Source organism: Mercenaria mercenaria, chromosome 17 (assembly GCF_021730395.1).
Source record: "Mercenaria mercenaria strain notata chromosome 17, MADL_Memer_1, whole genome shotgun sequence".
Taxonomy (NCBI): domain Eukaryota; kingdom Metazoa; phylum Mollusca; class Bivalvia; order Venerida; family Veneridae; genus Mercenaria; species Mercenaria mercenaria.
Window position 1 is genome coordinate 48,662,897 of NC_069377.1, and position 13,008 is coordinate 48,675,904.

Here is a 13,008-nt window from a genome sequence, read left to right on the forward strand (position 1 = left end):
CAGGGCGAATGTAAATATTTATATATAACACATACTTACTGCCCGTACCGATAATGATCCTTGTGTGTATAGATAGGCAACTGCAAAATCTTAATATTTTACCAAAAAGTAGAAATATACAATGAGTACAATAACTACAATGAAAATGACTTTAATTATTATAGATTAGGAACCTAAACTTTTCTCCCATTAACGTTTAAATGTCATACACCTGTTAAAATTATTTCTAAGACATGATATTATTATTTTTCATTTGAATATGGCAATATTTCCAGTTTGGAATAGGCGTTGCTATATATTCATACTCTTGATTATAAAAAAGTGGCACGTGCTTCAGTCCAGTAAACAGTTCAAAAACAAAATCTAGTCTGGAAGAGGAGGTGGGGGGGGGGGTGAAACCTAAATAACGAAAGGTTTCTTACTCTCAAGTGATTATTGGAACATCTGCAACATAACAAGTCTTTGGTATCTTGATATTGCACAATAAGTAACTTTAAGCAAACACTAGTGAAATATGCAAAGCTTTCAGATTACAGATTGCTTTCACTTCCGCTTGTTGCTATACAACGCGATGTGGTGAAGTGCCCGGATATCCGACCAGACAAGTTGTGTTCATAAGAAGCTCACGACATAGTGTGGCTAGGTTCGTGGATTATTAGCATCAATATGTGCTCAAAGTATCTGTTCCTGAGGATAGAGTGCCTATATATGGAAAATTAAGTACTGTTCTAGTATTCATGCTGTGCAAAATCGGAAAATGGGCTTTTGCTTGGGTCTTTGCAGCTCTCTATGGTGACCTTGGCTGGTGACCACCACAAGAGAGGCATTGGAGATCAGTACTCAGACAGTAGCATAGATTTAGTAAAACAATATGTTTAATGAATGCGGTTATAGTTGTGGCATAACTTAGAAATGTAGAGATAATGCATGTTTTCTTGTGTATTAACGTCTGCAGAAGCCCGCAGGAATATTTGTGACCGAGACCGAAGGACAAACATTCCCGCGGGCTTCTGCAGACGTTAATACACAAAAAAACGTGTATCATCCATATATAAACACAAACGAAAGATGTCCGCTAAAGAAAAGACGAAGGAAATAAAAAGAAATTTTATTTATTCTGACCCCTCTTCGTTTTTAATGTCTATCACAACAATATCATCTGATGTTTCACCGGTTGTAGCTTCGGTTTCTTCTCGGTCGCAGATTGCATGCGCATGCGTGTAATGCTGGTAATGGCTTTCTTGCAATCGTTTCAACTGTTCTACGGACAGGGGCGGCGAAGTATGCCAAATACTTGGTGCTGACATATCCTGCTGCCAATTAGGCTCTGAAGTAAGTGCCGACTCCCAGCCATGATCACCGGTTTCTTTTCTGACCTTTTTCTCAAGTTCAAAAACCCTCTGAATAATGGAGTTAGCAACATCGCGCAAATATGCACGTTCTTCCATCTGCATCTGTATATGTCTGTCAACCTGTTTCTGCTGCAAATTTAAATCAAAATCATATAGGCAGTTTGAAACAGACCTGACAGCCTTTCGTATTTCATTTACTTCTCGCAATTCTGAGCATTCAAAGCGCAGAACATTTTGTGTTCTTAGTATTTATAACTTTTGTCACCATTTGGTCCCTGATGAGTTTACCGGAAGAGAAACGCTGATGTGGTATAAGTCTCTACTTTTTTTCAGGTATTTTCGATCGGGATTACAATCAATTATCTGTAAATATTTCTAACAAGATGCGTCCTACTTTATTGTCCAGTAAGAAACAGTCTGCAACCATTGCCTACTTTAAGATGCATTTAAAATGGTAAGATTGGTCAAAAATAGTTAGTCCGAAAATCGCACCCTCTTATACTTATTTCAGATTTGCGATATCTTCACAAATTGCGTTTTCTCGGCTAGCTCTTATTTTAGACCAAATGATAATATACGACTTTGGCTTGCCTTCTGACTATAATAACAAGAGGACCATGATCGTCCTGAATCGCTCACCTGTCCCCACATGACCCAGTTTTGAACTGAGTATGACGTCGTTTTTTTTAATTATTTGACATAGTGACCTAGTTTTTGAGCTCATGTTTCGAATTTGACCTAGATATCATCAATCATCAAGGTGAACATTCTGACCAATTTTCATGAAGATCCATTGAAAAGTATGGCCTCTAGAGAGGTCACAAGGTTTTTCTATTTTTAGACCTACTGACCTAGTTTTTGACCGCAGTTGACCCAGTTTCAAACTTAACCTAGATATCATCAAGATGAACATTCAGACCAACTTTCATACATATCCCATGAAAAATTTGGTCTCTAGAGAGGTCACAAGGTTTTTATATTATTTGACCTACTGACCTAGTTATTGATGGCACGTAACCAAGTTTCAAACTTGACCTAGATATCATCAAGATAAACATTCTGTCCAATTTTCATGAAGATCCATTCGAAAGTATGGCCTCTAGAGAGGTCACAAGGTTTTTCTATTTTTAGACCTACTGACCTAGTTTTTGACCACAGTTGACACAGTTTCGAACTTGACCTAGATATCATCAAGATGAACATTCAGACCTAATTAAATACAGATCCCATGAAAAATACGGCCTCTAGAGAAGTCACAAGGTTTTTTTGTTTTTAGACCTACTGACCTAGTAATTGACGGCATGTGACCAAGTTTCAAATTTGACCTAGATATCATCAAGTTGAACATTCTGACTAATATTCATGAAGATCTTTGAAAAATATGGCCTCTAGAGAGGTCACAACGTTTTTCTATTTTAAGACCTACTGACCTAGTTTTTGATCGCACGTAACCCAGTTTCGAACTTGACCTTGATATCATCAAGATGAACATTCAGACCAACTTTCATACAGATCCCATGAAAAATATGGCCTCTAGAGAGGTCACAAGGTTTTTATATTATTTGACCTACTGACCTAGTTATTGATGACACTTTGACCAAGTTTCGAATTTGACTTAGATATCATCAAGTTGAACATTCTGACTAATTTTCTTAGAGATTTTAAAGATCTTGTGAAAAATATGGCCTATGGAGAGGTCACAAGGTTTTTCTATTTTTAGACCTATTGACCTAGTTTTTGACCGCACATGACCCAGTTTCGAAACTGATTTAGATGTCATCAAGATGAACATTCAGACCAACTTTCATACAGTTCCCATGAAAAATATGGCCTCTAGAGAGGTCACAAGGTTTTTTATTATTTGACCTACTGACCTAGTTATTGATGGCATGTAACCCAGTTTCAAACTTGACATTGATATCATCAAGGTGCACATTCTGACCAATTTTCATGAAGATCCATTCGAAAGTATGGCCTCTAAAGAGGTCACAAGGTTTTTCTTTTTTTAGACCTACTGACCTAGTTTTTGATCACACATGACCCAGTTTCAAACTTGACCTAGATATCATCAAGATAAACATTCAGACCAACTTTCATACAGATCCCATGAAAATTATGGCCTCTAGAGAGGTCACAAGGTTTTTCTATTATTTGACCTACTGACCTAGTTTTTTAAGACACGTAACCCAGTTTCAAACTTGACCTAGATATCATCAAGGTGAACGTTCTGACTAATTTTCATGAAGCTCTTGTGAAAAATATGGCTTCTAGAGAGGTCACAAGGTTTTTCTATTTTTAGACCTACTGACCTAGTTTTTGACCACACGAGACCCAGTTTCGAACTTAACCTAGATATCATCAAGATGAACATTCTGATCAATTTTCATAAAGACCCCATGAAAAATGTGACCTCTAGAGTGGTCACAAGCAAAAGTTTAAGGACGGACGGACGCACGGACGACGGACGCTGCGCGATCACAACAGCTCACCTTGTCACTTTGTGACAGGTGAGCTAAAAATTGAGTGTCATTATAAAACTTGTGTGTCATTACAGCCGAAAAAGTACACTCCGTTCCGTTTATTGACCTCTTGACCAACAAATTTGTTGCTTTATGACGGTGACGCCAGGACGCGCGGGCGTTCTACCAGATACCGGAAGTGTGTGAAGCAAATGCCATTTGAGCACATTAAATGGGTTGTTTATAAATTTAATGTGGATTTACTACTATTTGCTGTCAGATAAAGAACACCTACCTGGTGTTTCAACGTTTCTATGTCAGCTTCTAGCACTGCGAACGCCGTGGGACTGACGTACATTTCAGACATGTCAAATGCGTCTGCAAATAAATAAAACTCAATGCAATTAGGTTTGGTCGGTTGTCTAAAAAATTGTTTTTGTATTTATTCATATTTCAATCAAAATACGGTGCGAAATATCGTTTGCATGTGAAAATGAAAATGCTGATTTTGGTACTCTTGCTAAGAAAAACAAAATGCATTTCGTATGACATATTGGTTGTGTTGCTATGCAGAAATTTTTAAAATTATATTGCAACAAAGATTTGTTGTTGAACATTTAAAGCAGGTTTTGTATTAGAATATATATAATATATTTATATAATATATTATTTGACATTTGTATGTTCTTTTTGTATATAAGCTTACTGCGATTTGAGCGGAACAAGTCAGTCTTTGTAGTCAAGAACTTATGCTGACTTTGGAGAGTAGTTTAAAGAACTTTACACACGGTAAGTGGTACTGCCATGGAGAACATTTTATGGTGAGTAGTCACGATAAGTAGTATTACTTACGTCAATGAGAAATGACATAAGAACATTACCCACGATCAGAATACTGAGAGAACAGTACTATGAGAACATTACTCGCACGAAGAAAGATGAGAAATACTGAGAGATCATTACTTACGATAAGAAATACTGAGAAAACATTATACACGGTAAGTAGTCATGATAAGTAGTACTGAGAGGTCATTACTCATGGTAAAGTAGTACTGAGAGAACATTATTCATGGTAAGAAGTCATGGTAAGTAGAACTGAGAGAACATCATTCATGGTAAGTAGTTATGATACGTAATACTGAGAGAACAATACTCATGGTGAGTAGACACGATGAATAATACTGAGAGAACATTACTCACGTTAAGTAGTCATGATAAGTAGTACTGAGAGAACATTTCTCACGGTAAAGTAGTACTGAGAGAACATTATGCATGGTAAGTAGCCATGATAAGTAGTACTGAGAGAACATTCCTCATGGTAACGGAGTACAGAGAGAACATTATTCACGGTGAGTAGTCATGATAAGTAGTACTGAGAGAACATTATTCATGGTAAAGTAGTACTGAGAGAACATTTCTCATGGTAAAGTAGTACTGAGAGAACATTATTCATGGTGAGTAGACACGATAAATAGTAGTGAGAGAAAATCACTCACGGTAAGTAGTCATGATAAGTAGTACTGAGAGAACATTTTTCATGGTAAAGTAGTACTGAGAGAACATTTCTCATGGTAAAGTAGTACTGAGAGAACATTATTCATGGTGAGTAGACACGATAAATAGTACTGAGAGAACATCACTCACGGTAAGTAGTCATGATAAGTAGTACTGAGAGAACATTTCTCATGGTAAAGTAGTACTGAGAGAACATTATTCATGGTAAGTAGTCATGATAAGTAGTACTGAGAGAACATTTCTCATGGTAAAGTAGTACTGAGAGAACATTATTCATGGTGAATAGACACGATGAATAGTACTGAGAGAACATCACTCACGGTAAGTAGTCATGATAAGTAGTACTGAGAGAACATTACTCATGGTAAGTAGACACGATGAATAGTACTGAGAGAACATCACTCATGGTAAGTAGTCATGATAAGTAGTACTGAGAGAACATTACTCAAGGTAAGTAGTCATGGTAAAGTAGTACTGAGAGAACGCTATTCACGGTATGTAGTCATGAGAGAACATTATTCACGGTGAGTAGTCGTGATGAAAAGTACTGAAAGAACATTACTCACTAAGAGAATTACTGAGAGAACATTACTCACTAAGAGAAATACTGAGTGAACATTACTCACGATGAGAAATACTGAGAGAGCATTCCTCACGATGAGAAATACTAAGAGAACATTACTCACATTGAAAAATACCCGGTTAACATAATTCATATTGAATAGAACTCCGCGAAGTAACTGCAGAAAGAAAAAGGGACTTAACTGCTTTTTAAATAAAACACACGTGCATCTCAATTGTTTCCCTTGAGGTTATCATGTTAAGTTTCTCTATAAATGCGGCAGCTTTGGGTAAAATATTTCCCAATAATAGAATTTGTTCAAACATTGTATATGAACACAGTGTCATGTAAGTAACAAAATTATGAAAAAAATCGAAGGTCACCGTACTTGTTCAGGAGTTATCTGCCCTTGAATGTGCAAATTTAAAGAAAATCCAGTTTAAAGGGCAGATAACTCCTAAAAAGCACAGTGACCTATGATTGTTTTGGCATTTTACTGTTTCTAACATGAAACTATGTTCATATACAAAGTTTGAACAAATTCTTATATTGGAAAAAAAAAATTTTCATAATTTATTTCTATTTCCACATCCAAAGTATCATACATTCATCACAAACATTGATTTTATATGCCAAAAAAGATATTTACATAGAATATCAAGCGTAGCTGGAAAAATAATTCTACCTACATAAACAAGATTTTTTGAAAGTGTACATGTCTATTCAAAAAAGAAATAAATTTACCTATATAAACCAGAATTGTTTGAAAGTGTATAAGTGTACATGTCTAAGCAAATAAACATTGTTCATTATCTTCAAGTAATATCATCTTGTATTCATATGGAAACCATTCTAAAAAGATAGACTAGTGATATATTAACAGTGAAAAGACCGTACACATGATCAGATAGTTTTTCAAATGCTGTTTGAGTAACTTATCAGTAAATAAACTTAACTTGCAATGTTTGAGTCTACATTAATATCGTTAATAGTTGTATTATAGTTTGTTATCCTTGCTCGAAAGAAAAAGAAACGAGTACGAAAATAACAAGGACAAATTGACAAGTAGGTTCCAGAAATCCAATTACACACAATAAATAAGCGGCTTAATAAGCATACATAGTTACCTTGCTTAGCTTAACTGCAAGGTTTTTTTATCATTAACATGATATTGATCTAGGGGAGAAAACTCTAATATTGGAAAATTTTTGCCCCATCTCTCATACAAGAAACTCCAGCAAGTGTTTTTAAGCTGTATGATATAACCATTTCATTGAAATGCACAATTCCCATTTATTCAGAAATTGTGTAATATATTTTTAATTCATTAAATTTGCATTGTTAACGAATAACCTATTAAAAGAGTTTCTTTATGACCATCTTTGTTTCGCATATCCACCCTTTACATTGGTAAGGACGGCAGTGCAATTTATACGATGCGAAGACGTGACGTTCAGTTTATTGTGTCGTGATCGGATTGTTGTCGTCGGTAGCAAATTCTCCTGTTGAAGGAACAATGGCCAAAGCTGGTTCGACTGAGCTGCCTGTTTTGTCAATGTGTCTGATATTTCGTTTCCTAAAACTCCCCAGTTCTAAGATTTAAAAGGTGTTATTGTTGTTTCTCCTTGGTTACCTTTGTTGCTAGTCTGAGCGTCAATTACTGACAGTGCATTTGAGACAAAGACAAACTGGGAGTTTTACCGCAGTAGTTTTCTGCAGCTGTACTGGCTGTGTCAATTGGCGTTGGTTGCTGACCCATCGCCCTGCTTATCTGCCAGCCCGCCAATCTGCCTGTCTGCCCTGCCCTGCCCTGCCCTGCCCCGTGCCAAGAAGGAGGGACAATTGGTTCGAAGTCAACTACCTTTCAACCACCCGGCCACGGAGGTCAAGTGATATATTCTTGATTAAAAGTTCGGAAGAAGATGTTCGTGTAGTTAGAGAGCGTCTATGACTCAGATGGTATTGAAATCTCTATGAAACAAACATGCCATGGTAGCTGCAAACTTATGTTTCACTGGCCGGATTTGTGTAAGTCTTGACATTTTCCCAATATTTATAAAGTCATAGTACATGTTCTAAATCTAACTTACGTTTAGAAGAATATTTTGATCACAAAATCCTGATTAAATTAGACTAAGTTTGAATAAAGTCAACTTACTTCCATCAACTACTGTGAGAATATCACGCTTCCTGTCCTTAGTATTTGTGGCCTTGTTCTTTATCGTAGCAATATGCTCGTTCTCCGCCTCCCGCCTCAACTCACGCGCATCCTGAATGTAAAAAATCAGTACTGAAAATAATCAGATCACAGCCAAAGTAAAAAAGATGTGCCATTTTCTGTTATGCGCGTCCGCACCAAAAAATGCGGCAATTAACTTCTTCGTGTGGTGAATAACTGCAGGAAACGAAAATATTACAAGGTTACACCAATTACACCCGTCCGTTTGAAATGTGATGCGGTGATCTTTAGGTTGCACATCAACACATAAATTAAGTTCAATATGTCCATTATTTGCGTACTAGTTTACTAATAAAGTAAAACGCGGAGACTGACAAAAACACAAGTGCAAAAACCATAACTCATCTGAAAAGTAAAGGTATATGGTCCGATCTTTTCATCCTCTTCACGCACATACTTTCAATACTTTCAAAAGAATCAGCTTGATATCTCGACGCCTTGTGCAAGGGCCATAACTCCGCTAAAAACTCATTCGACCGAAACCAAAGAAGCACTGCATCCGTTCTGTAGACCCTCATCACGGACATACATACCAAGAGTCGGCTAAATAGCTTTAAAAGTAGTGAAAAATAGTGCGGAAAACAAAAAATGACTATGTGCAAAGGACATGACTCCGCATTTATGGTTAAAGAAAATACGGACAAATGTCCGGACGAACATAAGGACGGATGGACGAACGGACAGACATCACCATAAAAACTTCATGTATAAAAATGCATATTATTCTCACTCATACATGTACTATACTGTAACGGTGCTTATACTCACCAGACATGCAAACTGAGTATAGATAGCGCTTATCCTAAAGAGACAGTGTTTTGAAATATAGTTGGAGACGGAGAACTCATCTGTGTTATTTCATCTCCTCTACAGTGTTTGATCTTTAGCCATGACCCTGCCCGTGACCTCAATCCAACATTGACGGAGGCCATCTCAATGGAATGAACGTTTTTGCAAAGCCCATTGACTTTGAAGTAATGGAGCAGAGAGTGACCTTAAAGTAATGGAGCGAGAGAGGATAAACAGGCGGAAAGGCGTCCCGAAAGATAAAATTAATATGTTTCTTTTTTGTACATATAAGCACAGTTTGTAAGTGATTACCTTCAAGGAGGTAAGTTTTTCCTGTGTCTCAAACATTTCTTCATACGCGCTGTCGATGTCAGCGTTAACTTTACGCAACTGCTGCTCTAGCTTTACTGGAAAATATAATTATCATAAATCTGTTGAAACGGTTGCTCTTTACTGTTTAATTTCAGTGCAACTTTAAGGTTGTTGTGTATATTGGAAACTGGAAGACATAGCTAAACGCCGTATTGCATATATTGGAAACTGGAAGACATATCTAAATGCCGTATTGCTCAGTATACTGCATACATTTGGCTGGAATTTCTGGCTTTATAAAAATGATATTTCTACCGAATTTAACCCTGGAAAATTAAAATATTATATAAAGAGACTGTATACTTTAAACATCGTAAATGTTGTTTACCAGTTGCTTATCAACTTCAAACGCATTTTGAAATAATTATTTAAAGTTGAATGAATTACTTGCGTATTTGAACACCTAAAGATATGGAATAACAAGCAGTTCTGAGAGGGGTTTGAATGTCGTTGTGGGATTTCTCGTATTTCAAAAACGATAGATCTACTGTTTTTACCTCGATTCATTTTGATTTCCTGCAGACGTTCCTCCTTTTGCTGTTTGTTCCTCTGGTCTGGTCTTTCAGCATTCTCCATGCATTCAGTCATTTCAGCTGTAAGGAAAATGATTGAAACATGTTAACTGTAGAGCAATAAATTATCTATTTATTAATTTTATTTATTTATGTATTAGCCTTTTATTAGCCTCCAATAATGAAGATTGCAGAAAACATTGCACATGCCAATATACAGGATCTAATTATGTTAACAGAAATACACAAATAATAATATCTTTTGAAAAATATTTTTAGTATGACACAAATTAATGATCAAAGAAGCTGACTTTATGTGCTTATAAGGGAGAAGTGTCTGCTTCTTCCGATTATATCAGTAAAAATATAAAATTTCACAATGTTCATAGCAGACAAATACTTGCTTTATAGCCGCGTTCATTTATACGTATTCATTTACAGACTATATACGATATATTCTTTATATCATATTTATAGGCAACATCATCAATACCCTTTAGGTACATGTATAGACGCTCTTGCCAATTTATTAAGAATGTCTCCCATATTATACTATACTAAATATAACATTATATATACCGCTGTGTATTGCAACATTTGTTTATTCGCCTTATAATGCTTTCAGTATCGTAACATTTGATGCAACGTCATAATGAAATATAGGAGACAAAGACATTCATGAAATTATATCATATTGAAATGCTTCTCCTTTTTTGTAATCATTTATCAGTGATTAACTGGCACTTGCTTCCAGCCTGATTATGAGAATGAGATAACAGTAGATTTTTGTGTGTGAAACGTTGAGATTATGCACAGAAGATGTCCAAAATTAAGATAACATTGCAATACATAATTATATTCCGCTCTCCCCTTAAAGAAGTACGTGCGTCCAGTTATTTATGAAATAACAATGTTTATAATTTCCGTTGATACATGCATTTGCGTTTGTCTCATAATCCGTTGTCAGTCACGGGTTCGAAGCCGATAACAAAGTAAGTAAATATTTTAGAAAATAAGAGTTCTCATACCTATATCCTTTCTCAACTTATCAATGTGAGCGTTCCTCTGATGCGCAGCGATGTTTCCTTGCAGCAAACGTACACCAAGATTATCCATCGTTTCACTAAATGCATTTACTGTCGTCTGCATTTTAACTACCATCTGCTCACGTTGAACTATATTTTCACGCCCTTCTTGCAATTCTTCTGTACTCTTCTTGAAAAGCTCGTGAATTTCGTGACATTTCTTCAGCAAATCTAAAATATAGCTGGCAACAACACGGGTGTCAAAAATGCCCGCCTGCGTGCCGACAGAAGTCACTGAAGACATCATGTATTTCCCTACCCTAGCTATACGTTGCATTAAAAAGATAACATTGCATGCAGTTCTGCTTTCGAGGACTTGGCGGCAAATAACGTTGGCAACAACCAAAGTAGATGACGTCTGCTTTTATGACGTCGTCTGAAATTCCGGATTTGTCTAGTATCAATGGGAGACAACTGTACAGTGTATGACAATTTATTTTCTTCACGATAACTTCTCTTGAATCTTTTAATAAAAAGCGGAATATACATTTTTAATCGTCAGGGAATTAACCAGTATATAATTTTGAAAGAAAGAAGACATTTCCAAGTTTTAAGAAAAAAAGATAACATGTGATAAAACAATATACAAATGTATTGAATTTATTAAACACGTTGAATAAAAATGATAAAATCCTTGGCCGACCTTCGCATTTAATTCAACTTGTTCAATAAAATATTAATGTTATATTCTCTATGTATTTCGGTTTGGACAAATTAGAAAATCCTTACCATTGAAAGCGTTATAAACTAAAATTAATGCAAATATGTGAGTATATTTCATAGACATTTTAAACTATTTTGATATTTTGTCAGCAGCCAAATAGGTCATCCAGAATTAATTCTATTACGAAAACACCTACATGCCAAGCATGGGGCTTGGAAAATTAGCATATGAGCCGCGCCATGAGAAAACCAACATAGTGGGTTTGCGACCAGCATGGATCCAGACCAGCCTGCGCATCCGCGCAGTCTGGTCAGGATCCATGTTGTTCGCTTTTAAAGCCTATTGCAATCAGAGAAACTGTTAGCGAACAGCATGGATCCTGACCAGACTGCGCGGATGCGCAGGCTGGTCTGGATCCATGCTGGTCGCAAACCCACTATGTTGGTTTTCTCATGGCACGGCTCATATATTAAAGATTATTTTGACACAGTTTGAAATTAACCACGAACATTATCTGAGGCTTGAATTAGTGTCAATTTGATATTTTCTATCTAGATATTTTGCTGGGAAATATACATGCATAAAATACCGCCAAAAGGAGTTCCTTATTCTCACGGTCTCTTGGGCGGGTTTCTATCTGTTTAAAGTGCAGGACGTGGTATTGCAAACCGTCAAAAATCATTAGCTCAAAAGAGCTTTTGCGATACTCCCGGCGTCGACTTCGTCTGTAGACATCTTATTGATTGAATGACACTGGTTCCAGAACTTTTGCTTTCATTTCGATGAACTTTCCCACTTTTTGTACTTACACATTTTTTTTTCAGCAAAATTCTGTTCTCGATTGTCAGCAGGTTAGTACATGTATCTCATTAAATACTGTCACAACTAAATAAAACTCCACACACTTCCTTTCCATGGTAATATCACCTGAATAATGTAGGTCTCATAATTTCCTTTTTCTACTTAACCATATTTTTCTGCTTTTTTTCTGTTTTTGTCTTTTTAAATAAAATTCTCTTAACGCTTGTCAGCTCAGTAACTACAAATCACAACTGAATGAAATTTAACTCAGTTTTTTTTTTTTTTTTTTTTTTTTTTTTTTTGCCATGATAATACCGAATAAGATAGGTTCCACAACTCTGATAATCGTTTTGATCAAATTATGCCTCTTTTTGTACTCAGCCAGAATATAGACAAAACAGATTTCGAGCGTCTGTTTCTTCAGCCTTTCTTGAATATATGTCGTATTTTCTTTCTGTAAAGTGGAAGTGTTGAAGCAGAAATGTTGTTCATAATCTGTCTGTGTAACTGTCCATTCGTCTGCACCAGTCCTTCTTACAACCCTTCTCAGCCAAAAATATTTTTTTTGTTTTACCTCCCACACATTACTTTTACAATTCTAGTTTCTTGATATTGTCTCTAAGTATCCCGTCACACGCACACACGCATGCACACACGC

At 36.1% G+C, this 13,008-nt stretch overlaps 1 protein-coding gene across 1 annotated transcript; it reads right to left on the reverse strand.

Annotated features, from left to right (window-relative positions):
* Positions 1 to 1,096: 1,096 nt before the first annotated feature.
* On the reverse strand, positions 1,097 to 11,233 carry LOC123537393 (uncharacterized). Its single transcript, XM_045321093.2, has 6 exons — positions 10,829 to 11,233; positions 9,786 to 9,881; positions 9,229 to 9,323; positions 8,047 to 8,158; positions 4,107 to 4,189; positions 1,097 to 1,481 (listed from the first exon to the last, which is right to left on the reverse strand). Exons 1-6 carry the CDS (start codon positions 11,160 to 11,162, stop codon positions 1,113 to 1,115), a joined length of 1,089 nt encoding a protein of 362 aa, XP_045177028.2. The 5' UTR covers positions 11,163 to 11,233; the 3' UTR covers positions 1,097 to 1,112.
* Positions 11,234 to 13,008: the final 1,775 nt, after the last annotated feature.

Coding starts and splice junctions, on each gene's coding strand:
- LOC123537393 (XM_045321093.2), bottom strand. CDS start 11,162: ATGCAACGTATAGCTAGGGTAGGGAAATACATGATGTCTTCAGTGACT. Junction 9,882..10,828: donor TAAGTTGAGAAAGGATATAG/GTATGAGAACTC, acceptor TTTTCCTTACAG/CTGAAATGACTGAATGCATG. Junction 8,159..9,228: donor AAAAACTTACCTCCTTGAAG/GTAATCACTTAC, acceptor TTTTACATTCAG/GATGCGCGTGAGTTGAGGCG.